This window comes from Stigmatopora argus, chromosome 23 (genome assembly GCF_051989625.1).
Source record: "Stigmatopora argus isolate UIUO_Sarg chromosome 23, RoL_Sarg_1.0, whole genome shotgun sequence".
In the NCBI taxonomy this organism is placed as follows: domain Eukaryota; kingdom Metazoa; phylum Chordata; class Actinopteri; order Syngnathiformes; family Syngnathidae; genus Stigmatopora; species Stigmatopora argus.
In genome coordinates, this window is record NC_135409.1 from 9,155,361 (window position 1) to 9,166,998 (window position 11,638).

The following is an 11,638-nucleotide window of genomic DNA, read 5'->3' on the forward strand; positions in this document are numbered from 1 at the left end:
GAGAGTGCGTCAACCGATCCGGCGCGGGAAGCCACCGCACCAAAGCGCCGCTCCCCGAGCTCACTCCACGGACTCCCGCCACCATGGCCGCGGGGATCGCGGCTTGGTTGCCGCTGGCTCGCGCGTCGGCCGTGGGCTGGATGCCCCTGGCCCGCGGGCCCATGCCGGCGGTCCCGCCGGAAGGACGGCCGGGGGAGGACCTGGTCCTGGTCCTCAACGTGAGCGGCATTCGATTCCAGACCTGGCGGAAGACGCTAGAGCGCTACCCGGACACTCTTCTGGGAAGCTCCGAGAAGGACTTCTTCTTTCTGCGGGAGAGCGGCGAGTACTTCTTGGATCGCGACCCGGACTTGTTCCGCCACATCCTCAACTTTTACCAGACGGGGAACCTGCACTTCCCGCGCCAGGAGTGCGTCGCCGCCTTCGACGAGGAGCTGGCCTTTTTCGGCATCCTTCCGGAAGCCATCGGGGACTGCTGTTGCTACGAGGACTACAAAGAGCGGCGGCGGGAGAACCGGGAGCGGCTCCGGGACGACGAGGACGGCGACCCGGGCGACGAGCCGGTGGCGGTGGCGGCGGCGGCGGCGGCGACGGCCGCGACGGCTTCCCACCTGCGAGAGGCCGTGTGGCGAGCCTTCGAGAACCCGCAGACGTCCACCGCCGCGCTGGTATTTTATTACGTGACTGGGTTTTTCATCGCCGTGTCCGTCTCGGCCAACGTTCTGGAGACGGTCCCCTGCCGGAGGAGGAGTTGGGACGTGGGCGAGAGCACGTCGTGCGGGGAGCGCTACGCCCTGGCCTTCTTCTGCCTGGACACGGCCTGCGTGCTCATCTTCACGGCGGAGTACTTCCTCCGTCTGGCGGCCGCGCCCGCCCGCTTCAAGTTCGTCATGAGCGTCATGTCGCTCATCGACGTGGTGGCCATCGTGCCCTACTACGTGGGGCTGGTCCTGCCCGAGAACGAGGAGGTGAGCGGCGCCTTCGTCACGCTCAGGGTCTTCCGCGTCTTCCGCATCTTCAAGTTGTCGCGCCACTCGGCCGGCCTCCGGATCCTGGGCTACACGCTGAAGAGTTGCGCCTCCGAGCTGGGCTTCCTGCTCTTCTCGCTCACCATGGCCATCATCATCTTCGCCACCGTCATGTTCTATGCCGAGAAGAGCTCCAAGGGCTCCGCCTTCACCTCCATCCCCGCCGCCTTCTGGTACACCATCGTCACCATGACCACACTTGGGTAAGGCGTAGGCGCCGTTTGCCACAATTTAAAAAAAAAACGCAGGTGTTACACCCTGCATTTGATCTTGAAACGCGGGGAAATAATTACAACAGTGAGACGTTGTTGTTTCTTCAATCCAACTCTTTAGTGTCATCATTAACATAAAAACCCATAACATACAATTACACCCATATGTATACATTATCAACACGTTAGAACCCAAAACATAATCTACAATTACACCTATATATATCTGCAACACTTTAGAAGCCAAAACACAATGCACACACACACTCGTTCAACACACGGTCATAACTTGTTATCTCTTTTCCTTTGACAACTTCTCATCTATTCAACAGGGCAAACAATGCAATGATTTAACTTTGCTGAGCCACTAGCTTGTAGGCGAGACCGAGCGTTTGTCTTGTTGTTTTTTTGTCAGCCGCACCGCCACTTCTTCGTAGTATTGCGTTTCAGCGTGACACCCGCAGATGGGTGTCCACGCGCATGTATTATTTAAAGGCATGACACACGCTGCGACAGGATTACACGCACACGTGCAGAGAGAGAATGAATTAAGAAAGCTAATGTTCCGTTCAAGCTACTAATCTAATGAGCTCCTACCATGATGCTTTGGTTTCATTGCTTGTTTAATGGAGAGGGCAAAATGAGCGGCGTTGCGTTCGCAGCTCGGTTTCCACGGCGCCGTCCTCGGCGGGAGTCACGTGGATTTGGGTGTGCCCGCGCGGAACACCCGATCTCCGTCACCCGGCCGCAACGTGAGCGCCGTTATGTTAGACGGCGGGTCACGTGACCGATGCGGCGAGCTAAGGTCAAAGATGGCCGCCGGCCGGAGCCGTTTTCCAAAGAGCGACTGGCCCTCGTGACTTGACCTTAAGCCAGGCAGGCAGTTTCCGCGGTGCCTCCGAAAGGGCCACGTCGCCACCTCGGCTTATTTCCGGTCAAGTGACGCAAATCCCCATCGATCTTCCGACCGCCATCCGTGACCGAGCGTCTTCTTCAGCTACGGCGACATGGTTCCCAAAACCATCACGGGTAAGATCGTGGGCTCCGTCTGCTCGCTGAGCGGCGTGCTGGTCATCGCCCTGCCCGTGCCCGTCATCGTCTCCAACTTCAGCCGCATCTACAATCAGAGCCAGCGCGCTGAGAAGAGGCGGGCGCAGAAGGTAAGGACCTACTGTTTCTGCTACATTTGGGGCCTAAGACCGCGCCCGGAAGACTGGCTTCCACGCCCAAATTGTGCCCGTCTTTGCCCACAGAAAAGTCGCCTGGCTCGAATTCAAGCCGGAAAGAGCCGCGGAGCCAGCGCTTACTTGAGCTACAAACTGCTGGCCGAGGTACCAGGACGGCGTTTTGGTGGCCCCACGCAATGGTCTCCCGCGCTCACGGTTTCCTCCGTCACGTGACACTCTGCCACGACGGCCGCTAATGACTCCTAGCCAATGTTGCTAACGGTCGGTGACGTGGCAGAAAGCGTTCCTCTTTTGAGCTTGGAACCAAAGCACCCCCAGTGGAATAGTTTGGAATAGTTTGCCTAGTCTTAAGGGATGCTACGTCTTCCTTCATATGTTCAATGCTTCAATTTCTTCAAGGCGCTCTTAAATGGCTCAAAAGTCGGTGCTTTGATTGGCAACATTTGAAATAGGTCCCAAAAAGTGTCTTGAACTGGTTTCGACAATTTACACCGCAGGTGGTCCTGGAAGGCCACTGTGGGTGCAGCTTTTTGCGCCAAGCCATCCAGCGCTGACAGACGCAAAGTTGAATCAACGGGGGTTGGAGGGTGGGGGCAGCTTTTTCTGGTAGGAACTGGTAGGACACCAGTTTAGTTTTGTGGAAAGCTTTCCTCTTTAGAGCTTGGACCCAAAGCAGCCCCGCCTGCACCCGCTGTGGCCCTTTGTTTACCTTGTTTACTTTGCCCAGCCCTGTCAAATGAAGGCCTAGTATTATGGGATGCTACGTCTTCATATGTCCAACTCATCAAAATGGGTCAAACTGGTCAAAAGTATGCGCGTTGATTGCCCATGTTTGAAATAGGTTTCAAATAAGTCTTCCACAGTCTACACCAGGGGTGGGCAAAGCCTTCCTCAAAGGGCTGCTGTGGGTGCAGCTTTTTCTTTAGCTAGCACAGACACGGAATTGAAGCAACGGGGGTTGTGCTGAAACCAGCAGCACTTGACTCTAATTTACTGATGATTGCACTGCTAGGACCCCACTTTTATGAGTTAGAACGAAAACCCACTACGCCCCTTTGTGGAATAGTTTGCCCTCCCCCGCCCGGGCTTGATAGTAATGGTTGGCTTAGTCGTCCTCCTCGAGTGGTGGATTGACTTTAGGATGGCGTGTGTCCCTCCCCAAGGCGTCCAAGGAGGCGGCGCAGGCGCCAACGTTGGAGGCGACGCCCAACGGTAACGTGGCCGAGCAGCATCATCACCTGTTGCACTGCCTGGAGAAAACAACGGTGAGCTCGCCGGCAGCCATTAGCCAGGCTCTTCCACAATCTTCACTATCAGGGTCCGCACTTTCAGAGTGCTGAATTTTGGTCAAGGGTGAAGCAAGCATTGGTTAAAAACAGCAGCATTTGCAATGAACTCACCTTGTTTTACTCTCTTCTGGTCTGGATCAGAACCTGCATTTTGTGGATCAAGCTTCCATGGAACGGAGCCATCCCGAGGAGCCCTCGTTGAAGAAGGCCCCAAGTCATCGGTCCGACTCGTCCTCCTCGCCCTCCTCGCCACGTCCTCTGGCTTTCTGCTGCACCGAGAGGTCCGACTGGCACCGGTCCGAGACCGGCGGCGCGCCCCGATCCGCGCAACGGCCGTTCAGGTAGCGCCGTCCGCCGTTTGAATGCAAAATACGTCGCCGACCTCGGTCGTCCCGCTTTTCTCCACAGCCGCGCCAGTCTGAACGCCAATTCGGGGGAAGCCCTCCCCCTGAACCATCAAGGGCATCCGGTCGCCGCGGTCGCCGCGGTCGCCACGGCCGTTGTCGGTGGCTCGGCGCCGTCAATCCCGCCGTCCCGAGGCGACCGTTCCCACAGACCCGAGAGCGTTTGCATTTCGGAACTCTGAGCTGCGGCAAAATGGGACGGACCGGATATCGAGGAGAAAAAAAATGCGTGCATGCTAACTAGCTTAGCCCAACAAGAGGACCGTCAACCACGTCGTCATCAAATCAACATTTGATGGACGTGCTCGTGTAGCCACGAGCGGGCCTCTTTCCGAACGGCTGCTTCTCAGGTTGAAATGACTTTGCTTGAAGTCATTTACCTTGGAGAGATTTTAGAAGATGCCTGAAAGTTTATTTGCCTATTTTTTTCAACGTATTGCTTGAAGTGGGCTCATCGATGGAAAGCCATTTTGTTTATGACGACCCTCACGAGCACCCCCAAAGCCATCTTTTAGGAGGATCCGAGCAATTTTCTGATGAAACATGTCGCTTTGTCAAACATCTTTAATCCGTGATGATTCCTCTTGCGATATTTCCTGTACTTGTGGCACGCAGGAGCCGCCGAGGACGACGATGTATGGTGTTGATCTCTTGAAATCCCATTTTCCCAAATAAATTTGTCTCAGGAAGAAGCCTATTATTAATGTGTCCAGTGGGTTTCCTCTCTGCTCTGCGAACTCTGACCCGGGGAAACATTGCTTCCCAACAGGAAATAAACAAGAACGAGAGCATGGTCACGACAAGCGAGGGACTTCCCAGCCTGGTTCGTGCAGCGCTATTTACTAGTTACAGGTGCGATCTTCTGGATTTTTTTCTCAAGATGACCTATCATTTATTAATCAGTTGACCATAGAGTATATACACGTATGTTACGACTCCCCCTGATGGTAAGCTTTACCAGGGAGTCGCAACTAGCACAGCAGAAAGATTCAGTCAATGACGAGCCAGACACACATTGCAAGTAGCCTTCAATGAGGATTTATTAACAAGAACGTCCACCAAAACCTGGACTACGGGACAACATAGGGGAAGCAAAAGATATTAAAGCGGCACCCTCAAATAAAAACAGTAAAAAACCACCCTCCCAGACAGGTGTTCAAATGAACACCCACAAAATACAGGAAATAAGGCCTAAGGGTGCCACTGTCAGAACTGATGGAATAAAAGTCTAGACAGGGGAATGAAGTACATGTATAAATGCAACAAACTATATGTAGACCCCGGGGTGTCTAAACTTATCTCAAGTCCCCCTATGCAGCCCAAAAATAATTAACTTTATCAATATAAATACTCCATATAACCATGAGTAGTGTACTTACAATACCAGGTGAAGCTGGGGCAAACAAACTTACTCAACACTAGCTGTAAAGAAAAAGAAAGCACACACCAAACAACCCACCCTACTATATAGGCTACCCAGGCTGACAGCCGTAACAACGTAGAACAACGTAGAACAACGTAGAACAACACATAGATACACGTTCGGTCTGAAGTTCCGCCACCGCTGCCAATGTTTTCTAACGCTAGGAACCGAGTTCCGCCTGTAGGGGGAGCTCGACGGACGGACCCCGAGAGAGCGCCGGCGAGCCCGCTCGCTCCTTGGGTCCCCGGCGTCCGTAGGAAAGCGTCCACAGCAGCGTGAGCGTCAGGGCCATGGCCAGGATCTGCGCCACGCCCAAGGCCACGCCCAGGAAGCGCAGCAGCTGCAGCGGCGCGCTGGATCGGATGAACGACAGCAGCTTGGGACCGCAGCCCTGGGGACAGGGGGGGGGGGTCGGTCGGTTAGGCGTGTCGCGTCTCGACCTGGCCACCTCCACGCCGGCGCCTCGCCTCTTGATGGAGATCGCTGAGGTCGTGTTGGTGGGCTCGCCGGGCGCATCCCGGATACTGATTGGAGCAGCAGGAGTCAGGAGGCCACTCCCTCTCCGTCATCTCCAGCCAATCGGTGAAGTAAATCACCCCGCAACATTCAAACTGCATACGTTCAGAGTCTGTTTGTGAGTGTGTGTGTGTGTGTGTGTGTGTGCATGTGTATGCTTGTGTGTGTGTGTGTGTGCTTGTGTGTGTGTGTGTGTGCGTGTGCGCGCGTGTGCGTGAGAGAGAGAGAGACAACCAACCAACCTCCGTCTGAAAGGTGTTCCAGGTGTGCGTGAGCCACTGATGCTGGCGAAGGCCAAAGTTTGCCATACGAAATTTGAGGCTGAGAATGTCAGAGCGCTGCAATGGGGGCTAAAAACAAACACACAAACATTGTTTGTTAGCCAGGTGTTAACTTTCCTGATAACAACACAATAGGTTAGGCAGGTGTGTCACTGCCATGCTTTGTTGGGCGTGTTTTCCCCCCCGTGTGTCCTGCTCGCGCACACAGCTGCGTCCGTGCATCACCTGTTCGTAGGTCCACAGAGCGCTGGCCAACTCCACGCACAAGATAACCAGCAGACTTCCAAAGTACTGCAACACAAAAGGCGATCTTTAGCGTGGGTTTATTCCACGCATTGGACGTCGGTCCGTCTCGTGCCACGAGAAGCGCCGTTCGGCCTGACCCAGGACAGCATGGCCAGGTCGCAACGTAGTGTGCCGCACACGCCCAACATGGCCACCATCAACAGGAAGCAGCACACCACCACCAAGACGGGGTGGACCACGGGAGCGAAAGTCAGGACCGCCGCTTCCTCCAGCCTGCGTGCACAACACACAAGTTAAGTTGTCTTGTTGTTGTCGTTGTTATTATTGTTGTTGTTGTTGTTGCACATGCACGCCAACCTGGTGTGAGCAGTCAGAGTGAGGACGGCGTTGAGGGAATCCCGAATCCACGCCGCCACTCCCAGAATGCACGCTGACATAAGCTGCAGAGAAACAGACACACACACACACACACACACACACACAGATCCGTTTCTGTGACGAAAATAACATGTGAGAATGTCAAACATTTCGCATGCTCTCTCTCTGACACACACACACACACAGACACACACATATACACACACACACAGACACATATACACACACACAGACACACACACAGACACACACACAGACACACACACACACACACACACACACTGTACTCTGCCTATAACATACGCACACAATACACCCCAAAAGACACATTTTCTTCACACACATGAACAAGAACATTATACAAAGAAAATGAACAGAAAACACAAAACAAAACACACTAATGCGACTTAGTAGGGTCTTTGTCAGAAGGGAATCGACTCAATTCTTACCCAGAAGAGCACGTTGAGCGCGTAGAGGAAAATGCGCACGCATCTCACGGCGTCCTGTCGCGCCATCGGACGGTTCGGAAGTTCTCAAAGGGTTCGGACCGGCACGGTGGCATGCTGAAGTGGACCGGGCCGGTACCGAAACAAAAACAAGACGGACGACAGGTGCTGCCGACTGGGAACTTTGTCAAGCGCGCACGCACACGCGCACGTCCTTAAAATAGGGCTGCGCGCCCCCGTCATCCTCGGCAGGATGTCTGCTCCCGCCCGGGGGCGCTCTTTTGGAGTGAGGGGAGGAGGAATATGGCCCACAATCATTTTCCTGAAGACCCCACTCATATTTATCATTCTTTGGATCTGAATTATTGGGCTTGTTATTTGATAACAATGATCTGAATATTACTACGTCATCCTCTTTTGGCCAAAAAAAAAAACACATGTGAACGTGGTGAAAAAATAAGCCTATTGTTTTTAATCGTTTCCTAGGGCCAGACTAACGGGTTTGGTGGGTCACTTAGTAATCTTTTTTGAAGGGCGCTTTGACTGCCATACAAATATAAATACATATTTAGTATCAAACAAAAATGCTAAGGAATCGTAAACAATATCCGGATAAATGTACTGGATTATTAACAATTAAAATGAAGGTATCTTTTTGAATTTATACCTTGAAGTAGTGGCCAGCAGCGTCCTCGTTCACCCAAATTTCGAGGTTCCGTGAACGCGACACAACGACGTCACAGATTCCCCCATACTTACCCACAATGCCCCGTGCTGATCCAGTAGCAGTCTGTCATCATCATGGCGGCGGTGCTCACGGAGACGCTAGCAGAGCAGAGACAGGTCCAGACAGCCGACATGAACGGCGATACCGCGGATCGCGAGGAAGCCGATCCGGCGGAAGGAGCCGCGGGCAAAAAGAAGAAAAAGAAGAAGAAGAAGAACAAGTCATCGACCCCCGGTGAGAAGACTCCCGCTAGCTGGGTTAGCTTAGCAATAGCTACCTGTTGGTGTTGCTGCGACAGGGTGGACATGCTTTTTAATCCCGGACGCGATTGGGTTTCGCCTTCAAAATAAAACAACTGCCTGTTGGATTTGTTTGGCTTGCTGCAATCAAGCCACGACTGTTGAAAACGAACTCGACTGCTGTCACACGTTGCGAAATCTGGATACGTCGGGAATAGTACTGAACTATTGAGATACTTATGAGATCTGGTTCAAATCGACTAGGCGTGGTATGAAACTTTTGCAGAAATGAAGCCAGTTGCCGAGTTCCACTTGGGATACTTTAGGGTTGACGTTAGAATTCTCAGGAATTGACACGAGCCGTGAAATTTGTTTTTCTATTCACCAAAACCGGCCAAACGACTTTCCCTGATTTCTTTTCCAGTATCGTCATCCCGTAAACCTGGGTGACTTTCTCATTGGATCTAAAGCTGGAGTTAAATCCATTTTTTTTAAATTGGTATAAGGCGTTAATTACTATTCATTGCTGTGAATCTAAACTGACGGATGATTTTTAGAATAAATCCCTATGGTGTATATTGCCTAACCTGCATCTTCAATCCGTTTTGGCTGGCCTCAGGTCCAGATGGAGACGGCGTCGCCGAGGTGACCAAGGAGCTGGAGAATCAGGTGATGGAGGAAGACGAGGGCGAGGAAGGTGAGTATCGGCCAGCACCGCTGCACTTTCTTTGTGCCTTTTAATCGACACGTGCTTCTAACAGATGCGGAGGATTCGGCGGGCAAGAAAAAAAAGAAGAAAAAGAAGAAGAAAGGACGTGAGTTGTGGGGCGAGGAAACTCGTCCCAGAATCTTTGACATGTTTTTTTTCTTTTACCAGCCAAAGGTCAAAGCGATCCTCCGTCAATTCCCATCTGCGAGCTTTATCCCGGCGGGGCTTTCCCCGTGGGTCAGGAGTGCGAATACCCTCCCTCTCAAGACGGGTAAGTCCGCCCCAACGGGCCCGCCGCCGCCGCCTCTCTAAAAAGCGCCCGTGCCACGGCAGGCGGAGCGCGGCCTGGCGCGCCACCAACGACGAGCGCCGAGTGTTGGACAGAGCCAACGAGGAGGTGTGGAATGACTTCAGGCAGGCGGCCGAGGCTCACAGGCAGGTCCGCCGGCACGTGCGAGGCTTCCTCAAACCCGGGATGACCATGATCGAGATATGGTGAGGAGGCTCTCGCCTGGTCGAATGACCAATGCCAGCTTTTTGCGCGGTGGCGGCGCCGGTGGAATGACGAATGCGAGCTTTTCGCCCGGCGTCAGCGAGCGTCTGGAGGACTGCTCCCGCAAGCTAATCAAGGAGAACAAGCTAAACGCCGGCCTGGCCTTTCCCACCGGCTGCTCGCTCAACCACTGCGCCGCCCACTACACTCCCAACGCCGGCGACCCCACCGTCCTGCGCTACGACGACGTGTGCAAGATTGACTTTGGCACGCACGTCAACGGTAAGCGGAGCCGTCCGTCCCCGCCCGCCCGCGGCCGGCTACACAATTGTTGCCGTCCGCAGGGCGAATCATCGACTGTGCCTTCACCGTCACCTTCAACCCAAAGTACGACAAGCTGCTGGAAGCCGTCAAAGACGCCACCAACACCGGCATCAAAGTACGGGGGAAACGCGCGGCTCGCCGTCCGTCGGGCGGGGGCGAAACTCACGTCGGAGCTCTTTCCGCAGAATGCCGGAATCGACGTGCGTCTGTGTGACGTCGGCGAGGCCATTCAGGAAGTCATGGAGTCGTACGAAGTGGAGCTCGACGGAAAAACGTACCAAGGTGAGGCATTGCAAAGACAGAAAGGCAGGCGTGGTAATTCCTTGCGGGCGTCAGACTGATACAGTCGTACTTGCCGTGATAGGTGAATCACCGCCATGTAGTGGTTCAAATCTCCTTCATTAAAACATGGAGATGGGACTGTACTTTGATGATATTGGTATCCAAGGCTATGTACGTCTTTGGGCATTCGGCTAACCACGCAATCTTATTATCAGACAATGTAACAGCAAGAATTTTCCTAATGTTGCAAAAAGTAGATCCATTTGCTCCAAAATCCTCCGCCGGGAGACACTGCCCCCTAGTGGCCGGCGAAAAATAGTGACGTTGGTCCCCGTTTCATGTTTGTATCATTGTTGCGACGCTAAATGTTGCGGCTCTGAACCAGCTTTGACTGTACCCTACCACGGATAACCAAATTGAAAGAGTTCTAATTCAGGAAGCGATGTCAAGCAAAAACATTGAAAGCGTTAATAGCAGCCCCTTTGTTCCCGTCCCACGCAGTCAAACCTATCCGAAACCTCAACGGCCACTCCATCGGCCAGTACAGGATACACGCCGGAAAGACGGTGCCCATCGTCAAAGGAGGAGAAGCCACTAAAATGGAGGTGGGCTCCCGCTGCCGAGCCTGGGGCGCCCACGGCCGGCGTTCCTCACGCCTTTGTCGCGGCAGGAAGGCGAGGTGTACGCCATCGAGACTTTCGGCAGCACGGGGAAAGGCGTGGTCCACGACGACATGGAGTGCTCGCACTACATGAAGAACTTTGACGTGGGACACGTGCCCATCAGGTGGGTTTTGCCCGCGGCGCGAGCGCGGCGACCGCTCGCTCGCTCGCTCGCTCACCCACCTGTCGTTGTCAGGCTCCCGCGGGCCAAGCACCTGCTCAACGTGGTCAACGAGAACTTTGGCACGCTGGCGTTCTGTCGGCGCTGGTTGGACCGGCTGGGCGAGAGCAAGTACCTGATGGCGCTCAAGAACCTGTGCGACCTGGGTATCGTGGACCCCTACCCGCCGCTGTGCGACAGCAAGGGCTGCTACACGGCGCAGTTCGAGCACACCATCCTGCTCAGGCCCACCTGCAAGGAGGTGGTGAGCCGGGGAGACGACTACTGAAACGCCATCTCGCCGCCGCCACCTCGCTTTTGGACTTTTCTATCCACCACCGTCCCGGACGGACAGATGGACGATCGCTCGGTCGGTCCGAGCGCCCGCCCGTCCGTCCGTCCGCCCGCCATCTGCCCCCGCGCACGGGGTAAGTGACGCTCGGTGGCTGCGTTCAGTACGCTTTGGCTTGGGTCGCTTGCCCCTTTCCACTCCTTCCCGGAATGTTTTTTCTAAGGAAAAGATTAAAAAAATATGCTCATGGCCAATGTTCCCTCTTCAATGACAGCAATCGGGTCAAATCCATCCTAAAACAGCATCACCTTGTCGTCTCATGCAATGAGCGGGAACTCCG

At 54.0% G+C, this 11,638-nt stretch overlaps 3 protein-coding genes across 7 annotated transcripts; 2 read left to right on the top strand and 1 right to left on the bottom strand.

Moving 5' to 3' along the window:
* The first annotated feature begins 12 nt into the window (after nt 1-12).
* LOC144068817 (A-type voltage-gated potassium channel KCND2-like) lies at nt 13-4,817 on the top strand. Of its 2 annotated transcripts, XM_077593647.1 has the most exons (6): nt 13-1,231; nt 2,238-2,400; nt 2,494-2,571; nt 3,591-3,692; nt 3,858-4,057; nt 4,125-4,817. In XM_077593647.1, exons 1-6 carry the CDS (start codon nt 84-86, stop codon nt 4,300-4,302), a joined length of 1,869 nt encoding a protein of 622 aa, XP_077449773.1. In that variant the 5' UTR covers nt 13-83; the 3' UTR covers nt 4,303-4,817. The 2 variants fall into 2 exon arrangements, with proteins under 2 accessions (XP_077449773.1, XP_077449774.1); XM_077593648.1 differs by lacking the exons at nt 2,238-2,400; nt 2,494-2,571 and having other exon boundaries at nt 13-321; nt 408-1,231.
* Nucleotides 4,818-5,135: 318 nt separating this feature from the next.
* On the bottom strand, nt 5,136-8,831 carry tspan12 (tetraspanin 12). 3 transcript variants are annotated; one of them, XM_077594162.1, is made up of 8 exons: nt 8,170-8,190; nt 7,414-7,527; nt 6,944-7,026; nt 6,724-6,859; nt 6,566-6,631; nt 6,302-6,409; nt 6,011-6,154; nt 5,136-5,934 (listed from the first exon to the last, which is right to left on the bottom strand). In XM_077594162.1, exons 2-8 carry the CDS (start codon nt 7,477-7,479, stop codon nt 5,704-5,706), a joined length of 834 nt encoding a protein of 277 aa, XP_077450288.1. In that variant the 5' UTR covers nt 7,480-7,527; nt 8,170-8,190; the 3' UTR covers nt 5,136-5,703. The 3 variants fall into 3 exon arrangements, with proteins under 3 accessions (XP_077450288.1, XP_077450289.1, XP_077450287.1); XM_077594163.1 differs by lacking the exon at nt 7,414-7,527 and having other exon boundaries at nt 8,170-8,831; XM_077594161.1 differs by lacking the exons at nt 7,414-7,527; nt 8,170-8,190 and having other exon boundaries at nt 6,944-7,394.
* Nucleotides 8,167-11,547, top strand: LOC144069076 (methionine aminopeptidase 2-like). Of its 2 annotated transcripts, XM_077594160.1 has the most exons (11): nt 8,172-8,371; nt 8,996-9,073; nt 9,138-9,191; nt 9,254-9,356; nt 9,419-9,580; nt 9,679-9,860; nt 9,923-10,017; nt 10,088-10,184; nt 10,686-10,789; nt 10,855-10,970; nt 11,043-11,547. In XM_077594160.1, exons 1-11 carry the CDS (start codon nt 8,212-8,214, stop codon nt 11,293-11,295), a joined length of 1,404 nt encoding a protein of 467 aa, XP_077450286.1. In that variant the 5' UTR covers nt 8,172-8,211; the 3' UTR covers nt 11,296-11,547. The 2 variants fall into 2 exon arrangements, with proteins under 2 accessions (XP_077450285.1, XP_077450286.1); XM_077594159.1 differs by having other exon boundaries at nt 8,167-8,371; nt 10,855-11,547.
* Nucleotides 11,548-11,638: the final 91 nt, after the last annotated feature.

Excerpts from the sequence above, each read along its gene's own strand:
- LOC144068817 (XM_077593647.1), top strand. The coding sequence starts at position 84 with ATGGCCGCGGGGATCGCGGCTTGGTTGCCGCTGGCTCGCGCGTCGGCC. Across the intron at positions 2,401-2,493 it reads AGAAGAGGCGGGCGCAGAAG|AAAAGTCGCCTGGCTCGAAT; the intron begins GTAAGGACCTAC and ends CTTTGCCCACAG. Across the intron at positions 4,058-4,124 it reads TCCGCGCAACGGCCGTTCAG|CCGCGCCAGTCTGAACGCCA; the intron begins GTAGCGCCGTCC and ends TTTTCTCCACAG.
- tspan12 (XM_077594161.1), bottom strand. The coding sequence starts at position 7,182 with ATGTGTCTGTGTGTGTGTGTATATGTGTGTGTCTGTGTGTGTGTGTGT. Across the intron at positions 6,860-6,943 it reads ACTCTGACTGCTCACACCAG|GCTGGAGGAAGCGGCGGTCC; the intron begins GTTGGCGTGCAT and ends TTGTGCACGCAG. Across the intron at positions 6,155-6,301 it reads GGAACACCTTTCAGACGGAG|TTTGAATGTTGCGGGGTGAT; the intron begins GTTGGTTGGTTG and ends GAACGTATGCAG.
- LOC144069076 (XM_077594159.1), top strand. The coding sequence starts at position 8,212 with ATGGCGGCGGTGCTCACGGAGACGCTAGCAGAGCAGAGACAGGTCCAG. Across the intron at positions 8,372-8,995 it reads GAACAAGTCATCGACCCCCG|GTCCAGATGGAGACGGCGTC; the intron begins GTGAGAAGACTC and ends GGCTGGCCTCAG. Across the intron at positions 9,357-9,418 it reads TACCCTCCCTCTCAAGACGG|GCGGAGCGCGGCCTGGCGCG; the intron begins GTAAGTCCGCCC and ends GTGCCACGGCAG.